The 20,000-nt window shown below is 38.3% G+C and overlaps 5 protein-coding genes across 9 annotated transcripts in view; 2 read left to right on the plus strand and 3 right to left on the minus strand.

The window, feature by feature from the left end:
• The window catches only part of LOC141381814 (NLR family CARD domain-containing protein 3-like), an 11,586-nt gene extending 3,070 nt beyond the window's left edge, over window positions 1-8,516 (minus strand). For both annotated transcript variants that reach the window (XM_073948678.1, XM_073948679.1), the window contains exons 1-2: window positions 7,842-8,516; window positions 4,488-4,661 (exon numbers count right to left, since the gene is read on the minus strand). In XM_073948678.1, coding sequence (XP_073804779.1) covers window positions 4,488-4,661; window positions 7,842-8,458 — 791 coding nt within the window. In that variant the 5' untranslated portion in view covers window positions 8,459-8,516. The remainder of the gene's footprint in view (window positions 1-4,487; window positions 4,662-7,841) is intronic.
• The window catches only part of LOC110438442 (protein NLRC3-like), a 367,431-nt gene that overhangs the window by 299,002 nt on the left and 48,429 nt on the right, over window positions 1-20,000 (minus strand). The window lies entirely within an intron of this gene.
• si:ch73-389k6.1 overlaps window positions 1-20,000 on the plus strand; it is a 778,105-nt gene that overhangs the window by 247,042 nt on the left and 511,063 nt on the right. The gene's annotated exons all lie outside the window — the stretch shown is intronic.
• si:ch211-232d10.1 overlaps window positions 1-20,000 on the minus strand; it is a 257,213-nt gene that overhangs the window by 25,663 nt on the left and 211,550 nt on the right. The gene's annotated exons all lie outside the window — the stretch shown is intronic.
• Window positions 11,589-20,000, plus strand: part of LOC141381538 (uncharacterized) — a 9,465-nt gene continuing 1,053 nt past the window's right edge. Inside the window, exons 1-4 of the mRNA XM_073946777.1 lie at window positions 11,589-11,685; window positions 12,973-13,096; window positions 15,444-15,617; window positions 18,887-19,060. Of these exons, the coding sequence (XP_073802878.1) occupies window positions 11,589-11,685; window positions 12,973-13,096; window positions 15,444-15,617; window positions 18,887-19,060 (569 nt within the window). The remainder of the gene's footprint in view (window positions 11,686-12,972; window positions 13,097-15,443; window positions 15,618-18,886; window positions 19,061-20,000) is intronic.

The raw sequence follows: 20,000 nt of genomic DNA on the forward strand, positions 1-20,000 counted from the left end.
GAGCGAACAGAATAATTTCACATAATTGTGCAGTAAATATTCTAGTCTACAAGACTGCTTACTCTAAACTCTTGTTCAGGCACATTCAGTCTGTTTTTTTTCCTCTAAAACCTACTAACCACACATAATATTTATTACTAAAACACCAGCATGTACATCAATATATCCCACATATTATTGTAGCTCAGTTTGTGCTGAACACAAATAAAACACATGTTGGCCAGTTCTGTGTAATAAGCAGCTGAAATCAGCACAGATGTCAGGGCATGTCAAAACATCTCAGTGGTCCCAAAATCACCTCAGACCCCTGAGGGTTAACTACAGGTATAGTATGAGCAGTGTGAAACACAATCACTGATAAACCATAATTCCTGTTATCTGGGGTTTAGTATCACCCAGGGTTAACATGTTCAAGCATGAAGAGCTCTAATATGAAACTGTCTGACTGTAGTTATTGTAGAGTGGAGAATCATTAGCCGCGTTTCCACTATCGCGCCTAAAGCGAGCGAGCCAGGGCGAGCCAAGGCCAGTGGCGTTTCCACTGTCACTTCCGGGGCCTAATCGGGCCAAAGCGGGGCTTTCTCGGGGCCAACGGCCAGCCTTTTTCGGCCCGCCGAATACCTTGGGCCAAGGAGGGCCAGCCGGGGCTTCGGGGCGGAGTGAAAGGAGAGGCGGGCACAGTTTTCCGGTCGCACTCGAGTACATGCGCCAAACAAATAAATAAATAAGGGAAAGAAAACATCTGGAACAAATTATAGGCTGGGGTCTTTTTTGCATATGATCGCCCTTAAGTTTCTCTTTTAAATGTAAGGCTGTTGCATAAAATGATCTTTCTTTGCTGCATCTTTGATGTTTCAATAACGCATAATAATCTTTACACCATATTAAAGACACAGCAGACAGTAAAGGTTTTCAAGAGGTTTTGTCAAGTTTAATAAATGTGTTTTTGCGCGTTTAGATGCCTGTGTATGTGTGTGAGACCGAAAAAAGCGCTCCATTCATAGCTCTGTTGATGCCGCGAGCGGCTTTTTTCTTTTATTTCTATTGTTTTAATTTATTTTAGAGATAATACACTTTATGAATACAACAGTAGGACATTAAACTTTACAAATTTCATGTCCACTGTTGTAGGCTCAAAACAATAGTGTCATATCTAGATAAAATAGCCCTATATTGAAATAATTTAAAGAATTACAAATATTAGATAGCCCTATAATAAAATCACATTAAATAAATAAACCAATATAAAACTAACAAAAGCTATAGCTATAACAGTTAGGTACTATATCAAACTGTTTCAAATTTATATTAAACTTTCATTTTTCAAAATCCTCTTTGAAAAAAAGATTTTAGATATTTTCTAAAAAACTAAAAATAAATAAACACCGGAAAATGTTTTAAATATTAATTATAAAGTATTTGGATACGATGAAATTAATCAAATCATGCAAACAGAGCATTTTAGGGGTGAGTGAACGCAGAAACTAGGCGACCTTTTTTTTCTGTCTGCAGCCGCGCAGCACTTTTTTGACGGGGAAAACTGCAAGTTCAAAATGTGTTCTGTGTCCTCAAACAAGTGTGTATGTTTTTATATGACGTGGTAAAATTAAAAAAGGACATTTTAAATACATAAAGAGCTTTATAGTGCATAGCTGCTGAGCGCAACGAAATATAGGCTCTATTTTATTACGTGCTGCTCTTATGTGCTGAAACACTGAACACTTTCCTTTACTTAAGATATAATAAGCAACATCTTTAAATAAAGGGAATCACCTATTAAGTGTCATAAAGCCTATAGGGGGAAAAATCATGTTTCAGTTCTCTCCGGAGCATTTGGGATGAATGTTGGACAGATTCTGTCTAGAAGATGTTATAAAAAACATTTTATATCGAGTTATTAACGGAGAATTTTATAATGTGGTATTATATTATGGATGTGTGCGCTCCCTGCGCTCCGGGTCCCTCCGTTGGTGGCAAGACCACTGGATTTCGATGCCAGTCGGTCGGCGAGTAAATGAATATGATGAATGAAAACACACAGGCATGTGCAAATAGACATGCGTTGTACTGCTGTACAGTAACGTGTCATTTGTTTGTTTTGGTTGTCCTAATTTTAATAGTTTCGTGATGATGTGATGGTGTGCTTTATCTGCATGATTCTCGCTGAAGTGGGCGGTTTGAGTGACGTTCGATTCGGGGGATGTTCTGGGGGCGGGGTTTGCGTGACGCGCTGCGAGCTACTAGCCCCACAGTGGAAACGCGACATGATTTCGGCCTCACTGCTCAACCTCCCGGGCGATTGGCCCGGCCTGGCCCGATATAAGCCCTGGCTCGCACTGGCCTGATAGTGGAAATGCGGCTATTTACCTCAGTGTGTCCAGTGTACAGTGTTGACTCTTCAGTCCATCAGAGAGCTTCTTCACTCCTGAATCCTGCAGGTCATTGTTACTCAGGTCCAGCTCTCTCAGCACACAGTTTGAGGATTGTAGAGCTGAAGACAAACTCTCACAGGACCGACCAGTGAGATTACAGAACTGTAGTCTGTGTAGAGGACAAAGATAATATTGATTGAATATTGTTGATGTGGTGTGTTTAATAATCTGAAGCACATATGACTGTAGCAGAGATGGCAAAAGTACACACATCCGTTACTTAAGTAGAAGTACAGATACTCATGTTTAAAATGACTCTGGTAAAAGTAGAAGAACTGACTACACTTTTAAAAAAGTACACTTAAAAACAAAAGTAAAACGTAGCAGTTTCAACCACAGTCCAAATACACACAGTATAGGGATATAATAGGTAACTAAATAGGCAGTAGTGTATAAGTGTATGTGAATAGGTGTTTCCCAGTACTTGGTTGCAGCCGGAAGGATATCTGCTGTGTTAAACATATGCTGGAATAATTGGCGGTTCATTCTGCTGTGGCTACCCCTGATAAATCAGGGACTAAGCTGAAGGATAGTGAGTGAGATAGGTAGGTAACTAGTCCTCTCATACTATTGATACTATATTATAAACTAACCTACATTTACAATTTGTATGTAAAATGTTTGTTGCCAATTTTATGAAAGAAGCCAAGCAGCATCACGTCCTGTAATACTGTACAACATTGCTCATAAAGTCGGCTCATGTATCATCATCCTGACACTCTAATGATAATTCTGTAGCCTGTCTGTCTTTATAAATAATATCTTACATTTAACACTGAATTCTGCAGTGTAGATTTACTGTTGTAGATGGTGCTACAGTGCACGGTGCTCAGCTATAGCACTGAGTAAATAAGTAGAGCAATGACCAAGCAGTAAACTCCCACTCTCCCTCATGAAGCTAACACAGAAGTACCTGAAACTGCAATTCATGGAAACCCCGCTAGTCCTGGCTCCATATACAGCAGATTTCTATTGAGCCCAGTTAAAATGGCCGACTTTACAGCAGAATAAATGTGTTTTGGTTCATATGGCTAATATTAGCCTTCATGATAACTGTGAGGGGGTGATGTTTTTTATGACTCATCCGTTTCCTTTGTATTAGGTGATATTAAGTCTGCATAATTAAGGGCGTGGCCACTTGAGTGACAGCTAGGTCTCTCTGGTCTCTGTCTCATCACCTCAGCTGATTCCGGCTGATTAGCCGCTGAACTCGATGTATTTTTGGGTTGTTTATGCGGCTTTACACAGTCAGTTGCCTTTTGGAATTGTCTTCTACAAGAATCAGATGATATGGCATGCTGTGTGCACTTCACTAACCGTTCATGTGGCCTGCGTTTCCCAGGTGAATGAAATATTTTATACATCATCTCTATAGATGTATTTGTTTTGTATAAGATCATTCATCATTTAAATGCTCTTTAGAGCTGTAATGCACTCCAGAATCTGTCAGATTGATCAGCTGCAGGCTCTAGATCAGTCATCTGAAGTGTTGTCATACAGTGTTATGCTGGAGTTCATCAATAGTCTTGTCTTCTTGTGTTAAGTCTTGTGTCCTTTATTTGTCCTTTGTTTATATGGTGCACGCTTGTTCAACACTTTGGTAAACACTTGTTGTCTTTAAAAGCGCTTTATAAATAAACATTGTCTTGACTTGACATTGATTTATTATTCCTGTTTGCTTTTTGAGCACTGTTGAGCGAGTTCTTAAACACCTGTGATTGGTCATCGTGTTCCTCTACAGAGATGATGATGCTGATGACTGCGCTGATCACAGCTGATCCATGACAGACGCAGTGGAGAAAACTCGTTCTACAGACAGCCTGGATCCACAAGTATCACCGATAGCTTACATTTAAATAGATTTATCTTTTTTATTCAGAGTTAACTCCTAGATATAATCATATAATCATTATCAATGTGCAGAAACGAATAAAATCACATCCCTGCATCCCTTTTTATTATTATTCTGCCAATTTACCTGAAAGGGGTTCCAGATTTGGTAACACAATATGAAACTGTCTGACTGTAGTTATTGTAGAGTGGAGAATCATTTACCTCAGTGTTTCCAGTTTACAGTGTTGACTCTTCAGTCCATCAGAGAGCTTCTTCACTCCTGAATCCTGCAGGTCATTGTTACTCAGGTCCAGCTCTCTCAGCACACAGTTTGAGGATTGTAGAGCTGAAGACAAACTCTCACAGGACCAAACAGTAAGATAACAGCCCTGTAGCCTGTGTAGAGGACAAACACAATATGTTGTAAAGATACTCCTAATACTTCTAATACTCCTGTAAAGAAGTTTATAAAGATAAAGAAAAAAGTGAAAAAGAGAATGATGCAGAGATAGCTTCTTCAATGGTGTCTTTACTATGAATGAATTTTTAAAGCATAAGACTATAACAAAAACTCAACACATAACAGTGCTATTGCTTTCCTGTGATCACTAAATGTAGACATGAATGAGTTCACACACACTAATTCAGAATAAAGGAAATACGTAAATATTATCAAAAAGTTATTTGCTAAACTCTCTCTCTTTCTATGCAGTTCAACAAGCACACATTCTCATAAATTGAAAAAGCTATTGAAAATGCACACATAAACTCCATATATATATATATATATATATATATATATATATATATATATATATATATATATATATATATATATAACATTGTCATGACATTAAATCTAGGATGTCAACATGTTAAACCCTACAAACTGTACAAACTGCTATCCAGTATCTGAGATACTTCATTAGAAAGAAAAGGCATCAACAGGGTTAATTTGTTTAACCATTATGTATAACTCAGGCACTGTATACATCAATTATCTACAAGTATCTGTTTAGAAGAACTTACAAACATGTAACAACATTACAATTTTAAACACACAAACTGTGTTGGCATACAGTACTGGTATTTGGTCACATGTAGCGGCTAACACGCTAATCGCAAGGCACTCATATTAACGTGTTCCAGATATGCTAACCTCGTGATACTCCAAGTCGAATAAAATGATCTGCATTCAACCCATCAACCATTAATATCACCCTACACAGTGTTTATACATAAACGAAAGAATGTTACGTGCATCTTAATTTACATTTACCTGTAAAGAAGTTTATAAAGATAAAGAAAAAAAAGGTGAAAAAGAGAGCGGTCCAGAGATGGCTTCTTCAATGGTGTCTTTACTATGAATAAAGCACATCACGGCCGCGTCACCCACTGAAGCGCGAGGTGACGTCATGACGCAGACACGGCAAACCAAAATAATTAATTCAATAAATGCACATAGCATCTTTCTCTATGTATAAATATGCAATTAAACACGTTTCACCAGTATTATAGAAATATCCATTTTATAAAATAGATCTCAATTAAAATATACCCTTAACATGAGTGACAGCTGTTCACCTGTTATTCTATATATCACAGAAGCACATCTGACTGTAGTGACTGGTTTAACTTCACTAATTAGTGAGCACATCTGCTGATTTTAGCATTTAATATTTTTAATGTCAATAAAACACAATTAAATGGCTTCCTTCAAATGTTCCAATAGCCCAACTCTTTATTAAACTCCTAACACAGGTTTTTTTAAATGCATCCTTCATCTCAGATAATAAACTCACAAAAGATCAGTGTTGCCAGATGGAGCTGACTGATTCCAGCCCAAAAGCTAATGAAACCCGCCCAATCAATGCTGCAAAAGATATGAGAATGTTTCATATGACTCTCACACGCTTATTCTGAATATATGTGAAAGACTCTTGTCAGATGATATTTTAGAGAGCAGGCGTGAGCTTCAGCTGTGTCCTCTGTGTCATTTTCTGTCTGATTCAGGCTCACACTGATACGGCTAACAGCTACTCTGACTGATAGGGTTTACACAGCACAAAAGTGTGTGCTTGTAGAGCCGTGACACTTTTCCTGGTGACGTGAAGCCGATCTGCAAATTACAGCACAATACATTAGCTGACCAATCAGAGCGGACTCGTTCATTTCAGAATGAAAAAAAAAAAACATCAGTGTGATCATTCAACTCTCACCAGGAAGAACTTTTGGGGTGCCGTTTCATTTTATAGCTGACTTTTGTGCAATTTCCACTAATAAATAATGTAATTTACTGACTTACTGGTTTCTTATGAGATAGTTCTCCTAAACCTTTACTCTCCACAGTCACACTTGTCACCAAGATACGAAACGTGACACACACACACACACATACACGAACGAAAGTTATGAGAACGATAGTTAGTTGTACAGTTGGCGGTTCACTTCCGTTATTTGGTACAATTGCATTCACATCAGAAGTGAACTGTACCAGAATTCGCATGAACCGTACCCCAGACCACCTCTTTCAGGCGGACTCAGGTACGGTTCATGGGTGCGCATCCGAGTTCAGAAAACACGTTCACACTAGCTAAATGTACTGTACTATGACGTCAAACAAACCCAGGTGCAGACCAAAAGTGCTAGTGTGAAAGCACCCTAAAGCAGGTCGCACACCAGAAGCGCCGCAACACGGCGCGCACATGACAGTATAAAGTATTACACACCAGACGCGCACATTCACATAATATTTAACATGAAACTGATCAGATGGAGCTCTGTGGCGCGGCTGAAATATGAACTGCGACCTGAGTAGTGGCTGGGCGCTGTCGACAGCCGCCGACATGCGGCACCGATGTGTACCCTGATAGAAACCTATGTTTAGAATTTTAAAATACATGGCGCTGCATGACGCCGAGCGACACTTCTGGTGTGCGACCTGCTGAAATCATTTATATCCAGTAGATTACGTGGAGTCTGCGCTACCTTTATGATGTGACATGGTTAGACATTTGATTCTAGAGACACATTTGACTGTACAGAGCCGTTTTGACACGACAGCATGGAGATCTTTAATAATCTAATCACTGAAATTAGCAAGTTGTCTAGAAGTGGCTAAGTCAACTTGGATGAGTGAGAAATTTGCAACCAGAATATTTAAGTATTAGCTAACTCAACTTCCTCTGACTAACTTTAGGATGTCGACATACTGTCCGTGAGAAGACACGCAAAACCCGGACTGTGAAAGTCTGAGCGATGTTTGGTCCCTAGTGAGCGCATAACTGAAGAGTATGGGAACAGATATAAATCTAAACTCTAAATTAAGTCATAAATGATGAATGTGATCCGTTCTTACAATTAGAAATACAGGCTAAATTTTAGGATCACTTAAAATTGGAGGCAGATTAAATTCAGAGCTAAAAAAACAAATATAAATAAATTCTAATAAATAAAATGCTTTTCAGAAGCACTAGAAAAGCTTACATTTATTTAACCTTTAAACATGCTATTAGTTTCATCATTGGGCTAATAGATGGACTCCTACAGATAAAAGAAAGAAGCACTTTGACTTACAGAGCTCTTTTGGAGGTTTTGATGACTGCTGATAGTCTGATGAGACACTCGTCTGATCTCTGGAATTTCTGAAGCTCAAACTCCTCCAGCTCCTCCTCTGAGGTCAACAACACAAAGACCAGAGCCGACCACTGGGCAGGTGAAAGGCGAGCAGATGACAGACTTCCACTACTGAGGTGAGACTGAATCTCTTTCAGCAGAGTTTGGTCGTTCAGTTCATTCAGACAGTAGAACAGATTGATGGATCTCTCTGGAGACAGATTCCCTTCAAGTTTCTGCTTGATGTAGGCAATTATTTTATTTTTGCTCTGGTCTCTGTCATCCTGCTGTGTCAACAGGCCTCGTAAGAGTTGTCTATTAGACTGGAGTGACAGACCGAGAAGGAAGCGAAGGTAAAGGTCCAGATGTCCATTCTCACTTTCCAGAGCCTTGTCCACTGCAGTCTTCAGCAATTCAATCATGGACTCATCTCTGCTTTTTTTTGCTTGTGTCTTGCCGCTGTCGAGAAACAGATGTTGATAAAGGGCTGCAATGAACTCCTGAATGCTCAAGTGAAGAAAGCAGTACATGGTGCCAAGAATGATTCCCGTCTCCTCCTTAAAGATCTGGGTACACATGCCTGAGTACACCGATGCCTTATAGACGTCAATGCCACAGTCTTTCAGATCGCTCTCATAGAAGCAGAGATGTATAAAGTACTAGAGACCCATACTTAAGTAAAAGTACAAGTGCTTTATCAAAAATTGACTTGAGTAGAAGTAGAAGTGCTCTTTAAGCACCATACTTAAGTGGAAGTACAAAAGTATTCAACATTTTTTGTACTTAAGTATTACAAGTAGTTTATTTCAAAATTTACTACTCAAGTACTGAAAGTAAAAGTACAAGTATTGTGTAATGTAGTTATTAAAGAAAGCAGTCAAAATACACTAATTGTTTTGTTTATTTTAAATATCTTTTTTGGGGTACTTAAGCAGAACGAAAAGAAACATGGCTTATGATACTGTTTTTCTCTGTAAATAGTTTCTATGGTACAAGAGCTCACATCGTCAGGCCCTTTTACCAGAAAATGCCTTCACTGATGAGATAATTCAGCATGTTCACTTACATACATACTCTCTCTCTCTCTCTCTCTCTCTCTCTCTCACACACTCACACACACACACACTCACACACACACACACACACACACACACACACACACACACACACACACACACACACACACACACACACACACACACACACACTGCCCTGCACACACCTAAATGTACACTCTCTCCCCACTCTCACACATTCATACACTCTCACACACACAGTTCTCTCTCTATCTCTCTCTCCCTCACACACACATTTTTGTGAATTGTGGGGACATTACATAGGTTGCAATTGTTTTTACACTCTCTCTTACACACACACACACACACACACACACAGATGCACACACAGGTACAATCACACTGTTGTTTTCTCTTACTCACACATTATTCACTCTCACTCACACACACACAAAGACACACTCAAACTTTGGGAGTTTTGAAGTTTGATTGGTTAATACCACAATAAACAGGAGTTCTGTCTTCTGGAAGCACTCGTGAAACTAAACTAAGCAAGCAAACTAAATCCTGCTTCACAAATTCGTTTGATTTTATTGTTAAAAAAAAAACAGGAAAACGTGTATATTACTGTGTTAAATGAAAATCTGAAATATTTTATGGCTTATGGCTATGATTTAGTAATAATTGTTATTTATTTTTATCATGTTTTTAATGAAATTGGTCTTACAGTTCATATTTTCTGTAGTATATTTATTAATTCTGGTACTTTTACCATAAACCAACATCTCAACCATTTGGTAGAGGCTGATATTTTAGAAATAATGTGATGAGTTGAATAAAAATGCACTGATTGTGTTAACTAGCGACATTAGGAGTTAAGAAATGCAATCAAAAAAATTTCTATTGCTTTTGTCTTGGTGTGACAGTTAAAGGGTTTTTTGTAATAAAATTTTGTCCTTTAATACAGCAGTCAGATATACGAACTGTGCCCTTAATTTGACCTGCTCAAAGAAAACACTCTTCCTGGATGTATCAAACAAAACTCATGCACAGAAGACAGCACGCGCATTTACAGCTAATAAACTCATGTCAATATTATCCCGCCTGCTTTTAGAGCGCTGACAGGCGGATCTTACACGGCTATGATTGGTTATTGCTTGTCCTCAACAGAAAGGGCTTTAGAAATATAAGCGCTGTTCAGCCATGGCGGGAAGAATACGCGATTATCACAGGTAATAGACACAGTGGAGAAACCTTAATTGCACATGAGGCACGCTGATGTCTGGATCCACAGCTTTAACAGCTAAGAAGAGAGGAAAAGTTACCTTACAAACTGGCCCGCGGGTCAAATGTCCAAAGTGAGAGAGCGAGAGATAGACAGAGGTGAAGTTTTACAACATTTCTCCCTAATAGTAAACTAGCGGCTGATATGCTGTGCCGCCTCGCCCTCGCGCCTCCGTCCTTCGCCATAGTATTGCGACATCGCGCATAGGAGATAAATGACGTCATCACGTAATCACCGGTTATGACCTATTACTGAACTGATATCAATCATTTTGACACCCCTAGTAACGAGTAACGATGCAGCACATAAAAAATCTATCGGAGTAAAAGTATTAAACTCATGGAAAATATGTACTTAAGTAAAAGTGGAAGTAGGAGAAAAAAATAATACTCCAGTAAAGTACAGATACTGCCTTTTAGTACTTAAGTACAGTAGTGAAGTAGTTCTACTTCGTTACTATACATCTCTGTGTATGTTTATCTATAAAATATATTCAAAAGCATCACTAAGTTTATTATAAAATGTTGCACTTTTCAGAGCTTCTCTTTATCCAGTATACCTAAATATGACTTACAGTTAAAGGAATCAGTTTATTTTAAGGATCTTTATAATGAATTACCTCTGAATTATTTATTCATATTTTATATTTTTATATTTATATCTGTTGTGTCCTGGTGAAGTTTAGACATGCTCTGCTGTTTGTTCAGTTTGCAGTTTTTTCTAAACATATAAAAGTCTCACGACACTCTTAATATTATCTAAACCAGTGGTCCACAACCTTTTTCTAACTGCGCCGTCCCCACAAATCCAGTTTAAATGCAGCTTCTTTATCTGCCAACTTAAAGATAATTCATTCTTGTTCAGCCCCGTACTGATTGATCCACGCACCAGCACCCGCCTGGGGGTTGAAGACCACTGATCTAAACCACTACAATAATATGAAGACACACTATAAGCATGTATTCAGCAGTTTACTGTAAGAGACCTGGTGAACTGATGTATTTACTACACATGCATCTGAAAATAACCCTGATTACTCATTCACATGAAGCAATAGATTGACTGAAGATCTTCTGTCAGAAAGGCTGTGTGTGAAGGAGAGTCAGCGCTCATGATTATTGATCAGGTGTTTCTCAGCTGACAGAATAAAAGTCCCCTAATGCTCCATCAGTGTGAATGTGACTGTCAGGCTGGTGAAAGAGACATTAAGAGAGCGGGTTTGTGTTTGTTTTAGTTTATTTACATCATCGTCCACAATATAATATACAAATGAAGATCAGGTCATGTTCTGTTGCTCTTCATACAGTAAAGTTTGATCTACAAGCTGAAGTTTGTGACAGGTGGGGGTTGCAGCCCAACACCATGGTACAACACCATGAGGTAGCCTGACTGCCATTAGGTACTGAGATGAGATCCTCAGACCCTTGTGAGACCATATACGGTCTGGTTGACCCTGGATTCCTCTTAATGCAAGACAATGCTGGACCTCATGTGTCTGGAGTGTGTCAGTAATTCCTGCAGTTCACTACAGCTTTGAGTGTGACTCCTAATCCAGTCCTCCATGGGTTAATACATTTAATTTCCAGTGATCATGTCTGTGTGATTTTGTTGTCAGCACATTCAACTGTGTAAAGAACAAAGTATTTAATAAGAATATTTCAGTCATTCAGATCTAGGATGTGTTATTTTAGTGTTCCCTTTATTGTTTGAGCAGTATATATATATAGTTTATTTCCAGTGTTGCTTTTATCACTGTAGACTGAACTCATGAACACTCAACACTGCTCATTTCTCACTGCTGATTGTGTTGCTCTTTGTCCTCTACACAGGCTACAGGGCTGTAAACTCACTGTTCAGTGCTTTGAGAGTTTGTCTTCAGCTCTACAATCCTCAAACTGTGTGCTGAGAGAGCTGGACCTGAGTAACAATGACCTGCAGGATTCAGGAGTGAAGAAGCTCTCTGATGGACTGAAGAGTCAACACTGTAAACTGGACACACTGAGGTAAAATAAAAACATTTCCATCAAGACTTTTCCGTTGTAAAATGCTGTAAAGTCTGATGAGGTAATGAGCATATGCTGTGATGTGTTTTATTTCTGTTTATTTATTGTGAATATTTCATATTTAATGTGAAGTCAAATATGAGAAACCCTGTTTATATCAGATATAATATTGCTCGTTAGTGTCATTTCTGCTGAAATGATCATTGATTGGTGTTCTTTGGTGTTTTTGGGGCGTCTCTAAATGAGCTGTGTTTCTGCAGATGTTCAGCCCATCACTGAGTCTCTTTATTTACTGATGTTCATGTGTGTAAAGTTATATTCAGTCAGTTTTATATTCATTTCAGGAATATTATTGACTAATATGAAGATGTTGATGTGATTTATTTGCAATACAGTTTGTAAAGTCATATTTTCTGTCTGTTAATATTATATGAGAGTCTTGCTTTCTTTAACAAATATGAGGATCTGAATGGATTTGAAATATCAGAAATATAAGAACAGAAATAGCAATAAATAAATCTGTCTGGCCGACTCATTTTGGTCAGAGATCTTCTCTTTATATGTAATAATGAAATACAAATGTTTGATCTTCCTCCATGTGACCATTAAAGCAACTCTGAATAGTTAAAGGAGTTATTTCCTTTTCCCTATGAGGAGAAATCACTCATTATAGACACTTCAATAATTACATCACACTCACACACAATAATACAGTGTCTTTTACTGTCCTCTACACAGACTACAGCGCTGTAATCTCACTGTTCAGTGCTGTGAGAGTTTGTCTTCAGCTCTACAATCCTCAAACTGTGTGCTGAGAGAGCTGGACCTGAGTAACAATGACCTGCAGGATTCAGGAGTGAAGCTTCTCTCTGATGGACTGAAGAGTCAACACTGTAAACTGGACACACTGAGGTAAATGATTCTCCACTCTACAACATTAAAAGTGTTTTGATTGAGATGGAAATGTCCAGATATATTTAAGAGCATTAGTGGAGAAACTGCAAAATGCTGCTTCTCAAATGAACGTTGCTCTTTTTCTTAATCAGTTCAGGAAATCAGTGTATTTTAATGATTATTTTATTTAATTAATTCTAAATCTTTATTTATATTTCATATTTTAATGATTATATTTATAGTTTATCTGTGAATTGGTTTATTGGAGCAGGTTTGACAGGCTCTGGTCATTTGCATTTTGCAGGTTCATAAATATATAAAGTCTCGTGGTCCTCTTATCTGAACTCAAATTTAGCAGTTTTCTTACATTTCAAAATAATCAAGAATATATTAGATCAGTGGTTCCCAACCTTTTTCTTTGGGGCCCCCCTCATGAACATATACAAACATTGGAGCCCCCCCACCATATAAATACACACGCACACACATACATATGTACTGTGTGTGTGTGTGTGTGTGTGTGTGTGTATATATATATATATATATATATATATATGTGTGTGTGTGTGTGTGTGTGTTTGTGTAATATTAATATATAGTAATATGTATAGAAAATATTAATTAATCAGTTTTAACTTGTCTTGGCCTTCAATAAAACCAAAATTTAGGTAGACTTTGTCATACTGTCTAATCTTTTTCTTCGCCTCTGAAGAATCCCTGCATTTACGTTTGTCTGCCATTTTTGTTTTGATTTTGCCTTTACTACACGTTGACAAGCAGATTGCGCGAGTGAGCAAAATTTAAATAATTATTTAAAGTTATTTATTTTAATTATTTTCACTATTATGTTGGAATTTTCAGCATGCGTTTAGATTTTTATTTATTTTTTTGGTACTTAAAAATACATATATAATAGTAGAGCTGCTCGATTTTGGGAAAAATCATAATCACGATTATTTTGGTCATAATTGTAATCACGATTATTCAAAACCATTGCCAGTTAAAGTCAAAATTATTAGCGCTCCTGAGATTTTTTTTTTTTTATAAATATTTCCCAAATTATGTTTAACAGAGCAAGGAAATTTAACAGTATTTCCTATAATATTTTTTCTTCTATTTGTTTTATTTTAGCTAGAATAAAGAAAGGTTTAAATATTTTGAAACCAATTTAAGGTCAATATTATTAGCCCCCTTAAGCAATATATATTTTTGATTGTCTGCAGAATAAACTACCGTTATAATGACTTGCCTTATTACTCTAATTAAGCCTTTGAACTGCACTTTAATCTGAATGCTTGTATTTTGAAAAATATCTAGTAAAATATTATGTGTGCTGTCATTATAGCAAAGACAAAAAGAAATCAGTAATTAGAAATGAGATATCAAAACTATTATGTTCAGAAATAAGTTAATAAAATATTCTTTCCATGAAACAGAAATTGGGCAGGAAAAGGTTTGCTAATATTCAAGAGGGCTAATAATTCTGACTTCAACTGTATACATACAGTTATTTTCCACCCTGCAAAGGAAAGAGAAATAAATACAATAGAATAAAAATATAAAACAAACTGTGCTTTAAGCATCTTCACTGTAAGAAAAACACTTTAGCTACAGCAGTCCTTCAGTCAAGAGCAGCGAGGGTTTTCTCGTTGTGTTTGTTTAATAATGATAAAAACAGGCGGCAGAAGGATTATAGCGCGCTGTCTCTTTAATGGTTTCTCTTTCACGTCTTTTGATCCTCAACTCGTTTGTTTATTACACAAATGAGGGTTAATATGAATAATCACTAAACACCGCGTTTTGACACCTATTTTACCATTAAAGCGCTCACGTTAAGATGACTTTAGATGTCTGCGCTCCTCTGCTCGTCTCAGTGTGTGAATGAGAGTGAATGCTGACCGGCCGCATGCTTCTGACTGCGTGATCGTGCTGCACACACACATAAGCTTTTTCGCGCTTTTAAGAGCCATTTAAGAGCGTGTACAACTGGAAAGTGGCGGTATATGATGCAATAATCATTTATCTCGATTAATGCTTTTTTATAATCGTTTGAAACCGTAATCTAAATCGGATATTCGATTAATTGCAAAGCCCTTTATAATAGTGGAGCATTTTTATGCCTTTTTCTACCTCAATACTTATCCTCTCCCGCGCCGCCCCTGTGAACTCTGGCGCGGACCCCAGGTTGGGAACCACTGTATTAGATGACATTTAATATTCAGTTTTATTAAATAACAATAGTCAATAATTCTAATTGACACAAATTCCAATAGTTTAGTCATATTATTAACCTCATAGTTTGTTTTTACATCAGATGAATGACTGAAATCACACTGTTAATGTAATCTGTGTTCTTCTTTCTCAGATTGGTCATGTGTAAACTCACTGTTCAGTGCTGTGAGAGTTTGTCTTCAGCTCTACAATCCTCAAACTGTGTGCTGAGAGAGCTGGACCTGAGTAACAATGACCTGCAGGATTCAGGAGTGAAGAAGCTCTCTGATGGACTGAAGAGTCAACACTGTAAACTGGACACACTGAGGTAAATGATTCTCCACTCAACAGATACAGTTTCATATTGGGTTACCTGATGTGGAGCCCCATTCAGTGGATTGACAGAAGAAGAAACAAAACATTTACAGGGTTGTGATTTTAATCATAGCTTTAATAATGTATGTTTATCTATAAATATATTTAAAAGCTTTACTTAGTCTATTATGAAATGTTGCACTTTCAGAGCTTCTCTTTTTCCAATATACCCAAATGTGACTTAAAGTTAAAGGAATCAGTTTATTTTAAGGATCTTTATAATGAATTACCTCTGAATTATTTATTCATATTTTATATTTTTATATTTATATCTGTTGTGTCCTGGTGAAGTTTAGACATGCTCTGCTGTTTGTTCAGTTTGCAGTTTCTTCTAAACATATAAAAGTCTCACGACACTCTTAATATTATCTAAACCAGTGCTCCACAACCTTTTTCTCACTGCGGACCGGTCAACGTGAATCCACTGTGTACTCATTTGGAACTTTATTAGCACATTGCTCCAACATTACAATGCTATTATAACATTAGGAAGTAATAACTTTATTAACACATCGCTCCAACAATATAACATATTATAACATCAGTAACGCTAAATCAATGGGAGCCCTGAGCTTGTTTCTTTGCAACGAGATGGTCCATAGAAGGAAGATTGCTGGAAAGAGCGCGTGCACGTCTAGAACGTGCTGACGTGAGACGTCTGCTTTAGCCAATCAGAACAGTCAGACGCATTCAAGTCCGCGCGGTTTATGAGAATAAAAGCCTTTGCATATTTTTCCAGACACATTTAGCTGCTAGAAATTAGTCACATAACGTTTATATGTTCACTTTAATGGCAACTGTATAAATAATTATCGATAAGATGCTTATGATAAGCCGTTGTTTGTTTACCTTCAAGCTTTGCATGTGCCTGTGAAACAGCCCGTGGGCGCCAGCACACACACATACAGTATCATGTACATCTCGACATGCAAAAGTGTTTCTCAAACTCCTTTAACAGTGAAGACTGGTGATCGTGCAGCAGCTTGGTGAGTGAGGGCGCAGGCTCAGTCTCACACAAAATCCACGCTAATGTTTGAAACACGTCCGATATGCCTCTGTTCACGCGCCGTCCCCACAAATCCAGTTTAAATGCAGCTTCTTTATCTGCCAACTTAAAGATAATTCATTCTTGTTCAGCCCGGTACTGATTGATCCACGCACCAGCACCCGCCTGGGGGTTGAAGACCACTGATCTAAACCACTACAATAATATGAAGACACACTATAAGCATGTATTCAGCAGTTTACTGTAAGAGACCTGGTGAACTGATGTATTTACTACACATGCATCTGAAAATAACCCTGATTACTCATTCACATGAAGCAATATATTGACTGAAGATCTTCTGTCAGAAAGGCTGTGTGTGAAGGAGAGTCAGCGCTCATGATTATTGATCAGGTGTTTCTCAGCTGACAGAATAAAAGTCCCCTAATGCTCCATCAGTGTGAATGTGACTGTCAGGCTGGTGAAAGAGACATTAAGAGAGCGGGTTTGTGTTTGTTTTAGTTTATTCACATCATCGTCCACAATATAATATACAAATGAAGATAAGGTCATGTTCTGTTGCTCTTCATACAGTAAAGTTTGATCTACAAGCTGAAGTTGGTGACTGTCAGGGCTGTAGTACTCGAGTCCAGACTCAAGACGTTTCTTTCTATAGTCTAGGACTCGCTAATATTCAGACATGAACTTGGTCCAGCTATAGCCATTGGTTGAGTGTGTTTGTCTGGAAAACAGGAAACATCACTGTTAAATCCACTGTGAGTCTAGAATGGGCACTGACACTCTCGTGTGATACGCTTCCCTGCTGAAAAATCCAGTTTGAACCAGCCTAGGCTGGTTGGCTGTTTTTAGCTGTTTGACCAGGCTGGTTTTAGAGCGGTTTTGGCCTTTTCCAGGCTGGTTTAAGCTGGACATAGCTGGTTTTGGCTGGGCTCCCAGCCTGGCTAGGCTGGTTAAGCTAGTTTTAGCTGGATTTAGCTGGTCATTTTCCTGCCTGACCAGCTAAGACTAGGCTGGAAATGGCTGGAAACCAGCCTGGAAATGGCCAAAACCCCTCCAAAACCAAGCTGGATTTTTCAGTAGGGTTGTCTGTCCATATGAGTGCTCTGGTCACTCAGACACATGTGGGTCAACGCTCTATTTCTTAAGACTCCTGGCGGCTAAAGTTAAACTATCAGAGGTGATGTTTAGCTGAGGGCTAGCTAACGTTAACTGCTAGCATGTTCCACCCTAAACATAAGAGTTAGCATTCGCACTGGTTAGAAAGCAGTGAAGGTGATATAATATAATGTATGTCTGATATATGCACATTTAGGGAGCATCTTTAAAGTCTGGACACCTGATTAGGGCTGGGCGATGTGGATTTGAGTAGATCAGGTTAGATTAGATTAGATAATCCACATTATTGAGGGAAGATAATCTAGTGAAGTGATCAAGTGAATGTCGGCCCAGTCTGTAAGTGTAGATGGTCTAGTAATAACACGACACTTCCCTTTAGATTGTAGATGAATGCATATGCTAAAGCTTTATTTCATGTGTCAGTCGCTCCATCTCACCCACAGGAACAGGCTGACAGACATCTAGAATGACTTTAACACACAAATAAAGCAAACAAAGCTCCAGACATGTGAAGGAGAGATCGGGCCTTTTGCTCATGAGTATAATCTGAGGTTTAGACCCCCTCACACGCTTTGGAGAGGAATGTGTGAGTGAAAGAGAAAGCGGATGGCCAATCATGAGCTGCGGCCTCAACACATTACACACATATTAGTCTGAGCACTGGCTAGGCAGTATCTATAGGCTGTATCATATTTGCTTGTCCACAGTTTTACAAGTTAATAAATGCGTCTTGATGATGCTGTGATGTAGGGCTGGACGAGAGTGTGAAGCTGCATTGAGTTTGTGCTGGCCATCCTCCAAGATAAGCAGCTCAGCATCTGTCTGTTGCTCTGTCCCGCCTGGGTGTTTTGGTCATTCAGAGGAGTTCACCAGCGCTTCTGTCTTCTCCAGTTATTCCTCTTCAGAGATCGTGTGTGTGTGTGTGTGTGTGAGTGTGTGTGTTTGCTGATGCGAGGGCTGGATCAATAAGCAGAGCTGATCAGGATGTGTGTGTTCATCACTGCTGTTGACATGAGCAGAAACAGCAGTCAGCATCTTCACAACACAAAGAGATGTGTGATTGTCCAACTGTGTGATGTGGACTATTGCTGTGTTTGTAGATTGTCTGGCTGTATGGTGACAGAGGAAGGCTGTGGTTTTCTGTCTTCAGCTCTGACTTCAAACCCCTCACACCTGAGAGAGCTGGATCTGAGCTACAATCATCCAGGAGATTCAGGAGTCAAGCTGCTCTCTGAACAACTGGAGGATCCAAACTACACACTGGACAAACTCAAGTATGTGGAGCAGCACTGCCTTTTTTATTGTGAATACAGATACTTTGATACTTCACTGCTCTTCTAGTGTCCAGATATGAATCAAAGCTGTTAAATATGTCAGTGCACTGGGGCAGTTCTCACATTAAGCGTGATATTATATCTCATATTAACACTGTACAGTTTCAGCATTGTAGTTGAGCAGTGAAACTTGTTCTCTACATTTCTGCTGAAGAACTGTACAGTATCAGCTCAGAGATGTGTGTGTACTGTTCTCCAAATACGTCCTGTGTATACTTTAACAGCAAGTTAAACTCTCCCTCATGAACTTCACAGACACAGAATGTCCTTTATCACACTTTAATAAGGGCGGAGTAAAACTATAAACAGGAAGAAAATAAACAATATCAATTTACATTCACAATGTGGACATAACAAAGATGTTTCTGGCAAATATCTCACATAACTTGTAATCTGGCTCTTTTCTGCTTCTAAACTAACATGAACACAAAATATCAGGCAATAAAAGTGATCAGCAGACAGTGATGCTGGTTCTGATATAGTCCAGTGACAATCACATGTTGAACAAACTCAAATAAAGCAAATGACAAAAAACTCCTAAACTAATCCTTTATAACTGAAGTATTATGAACAATAAACAGAACACAAACCCACCAAGCTTCCAAAGGGCGAGGAGGACTGCAGATTGGTCTGGATTCACTGCTCTCCAACTTAGCAATGTTTGGAGATGATGAAGAGGCATTTGACAGAAGATGAAGATCTCCATCATATTTCAAGTCATTTAACACTGAATTCTGCTTTATTATTGTGCTGCGCTTTTGTCAATTGATCATTGAATGAATCCTTCAGTCTTTATATCTGTCTGTTTCTGTGTTTCCATTCTGTTTTCTGTTTCCACATCTGATCTAAAAGCTCTGTGTGTCATTCAGAAGCTGATTTG

This window comes from Danio rerio, chromosome 4, assembly GCF_049306965.1.
Source record: "Danio rerio strain Tuebingen ecotype United States chromosome 4, GRCz12tu, whole genome shotgun sequence".
NCBI lineage: Eukaryota > Metazoa > Chordata > Actinopteri > Cypriniformes > Danionidae > Danio > Danio rerio.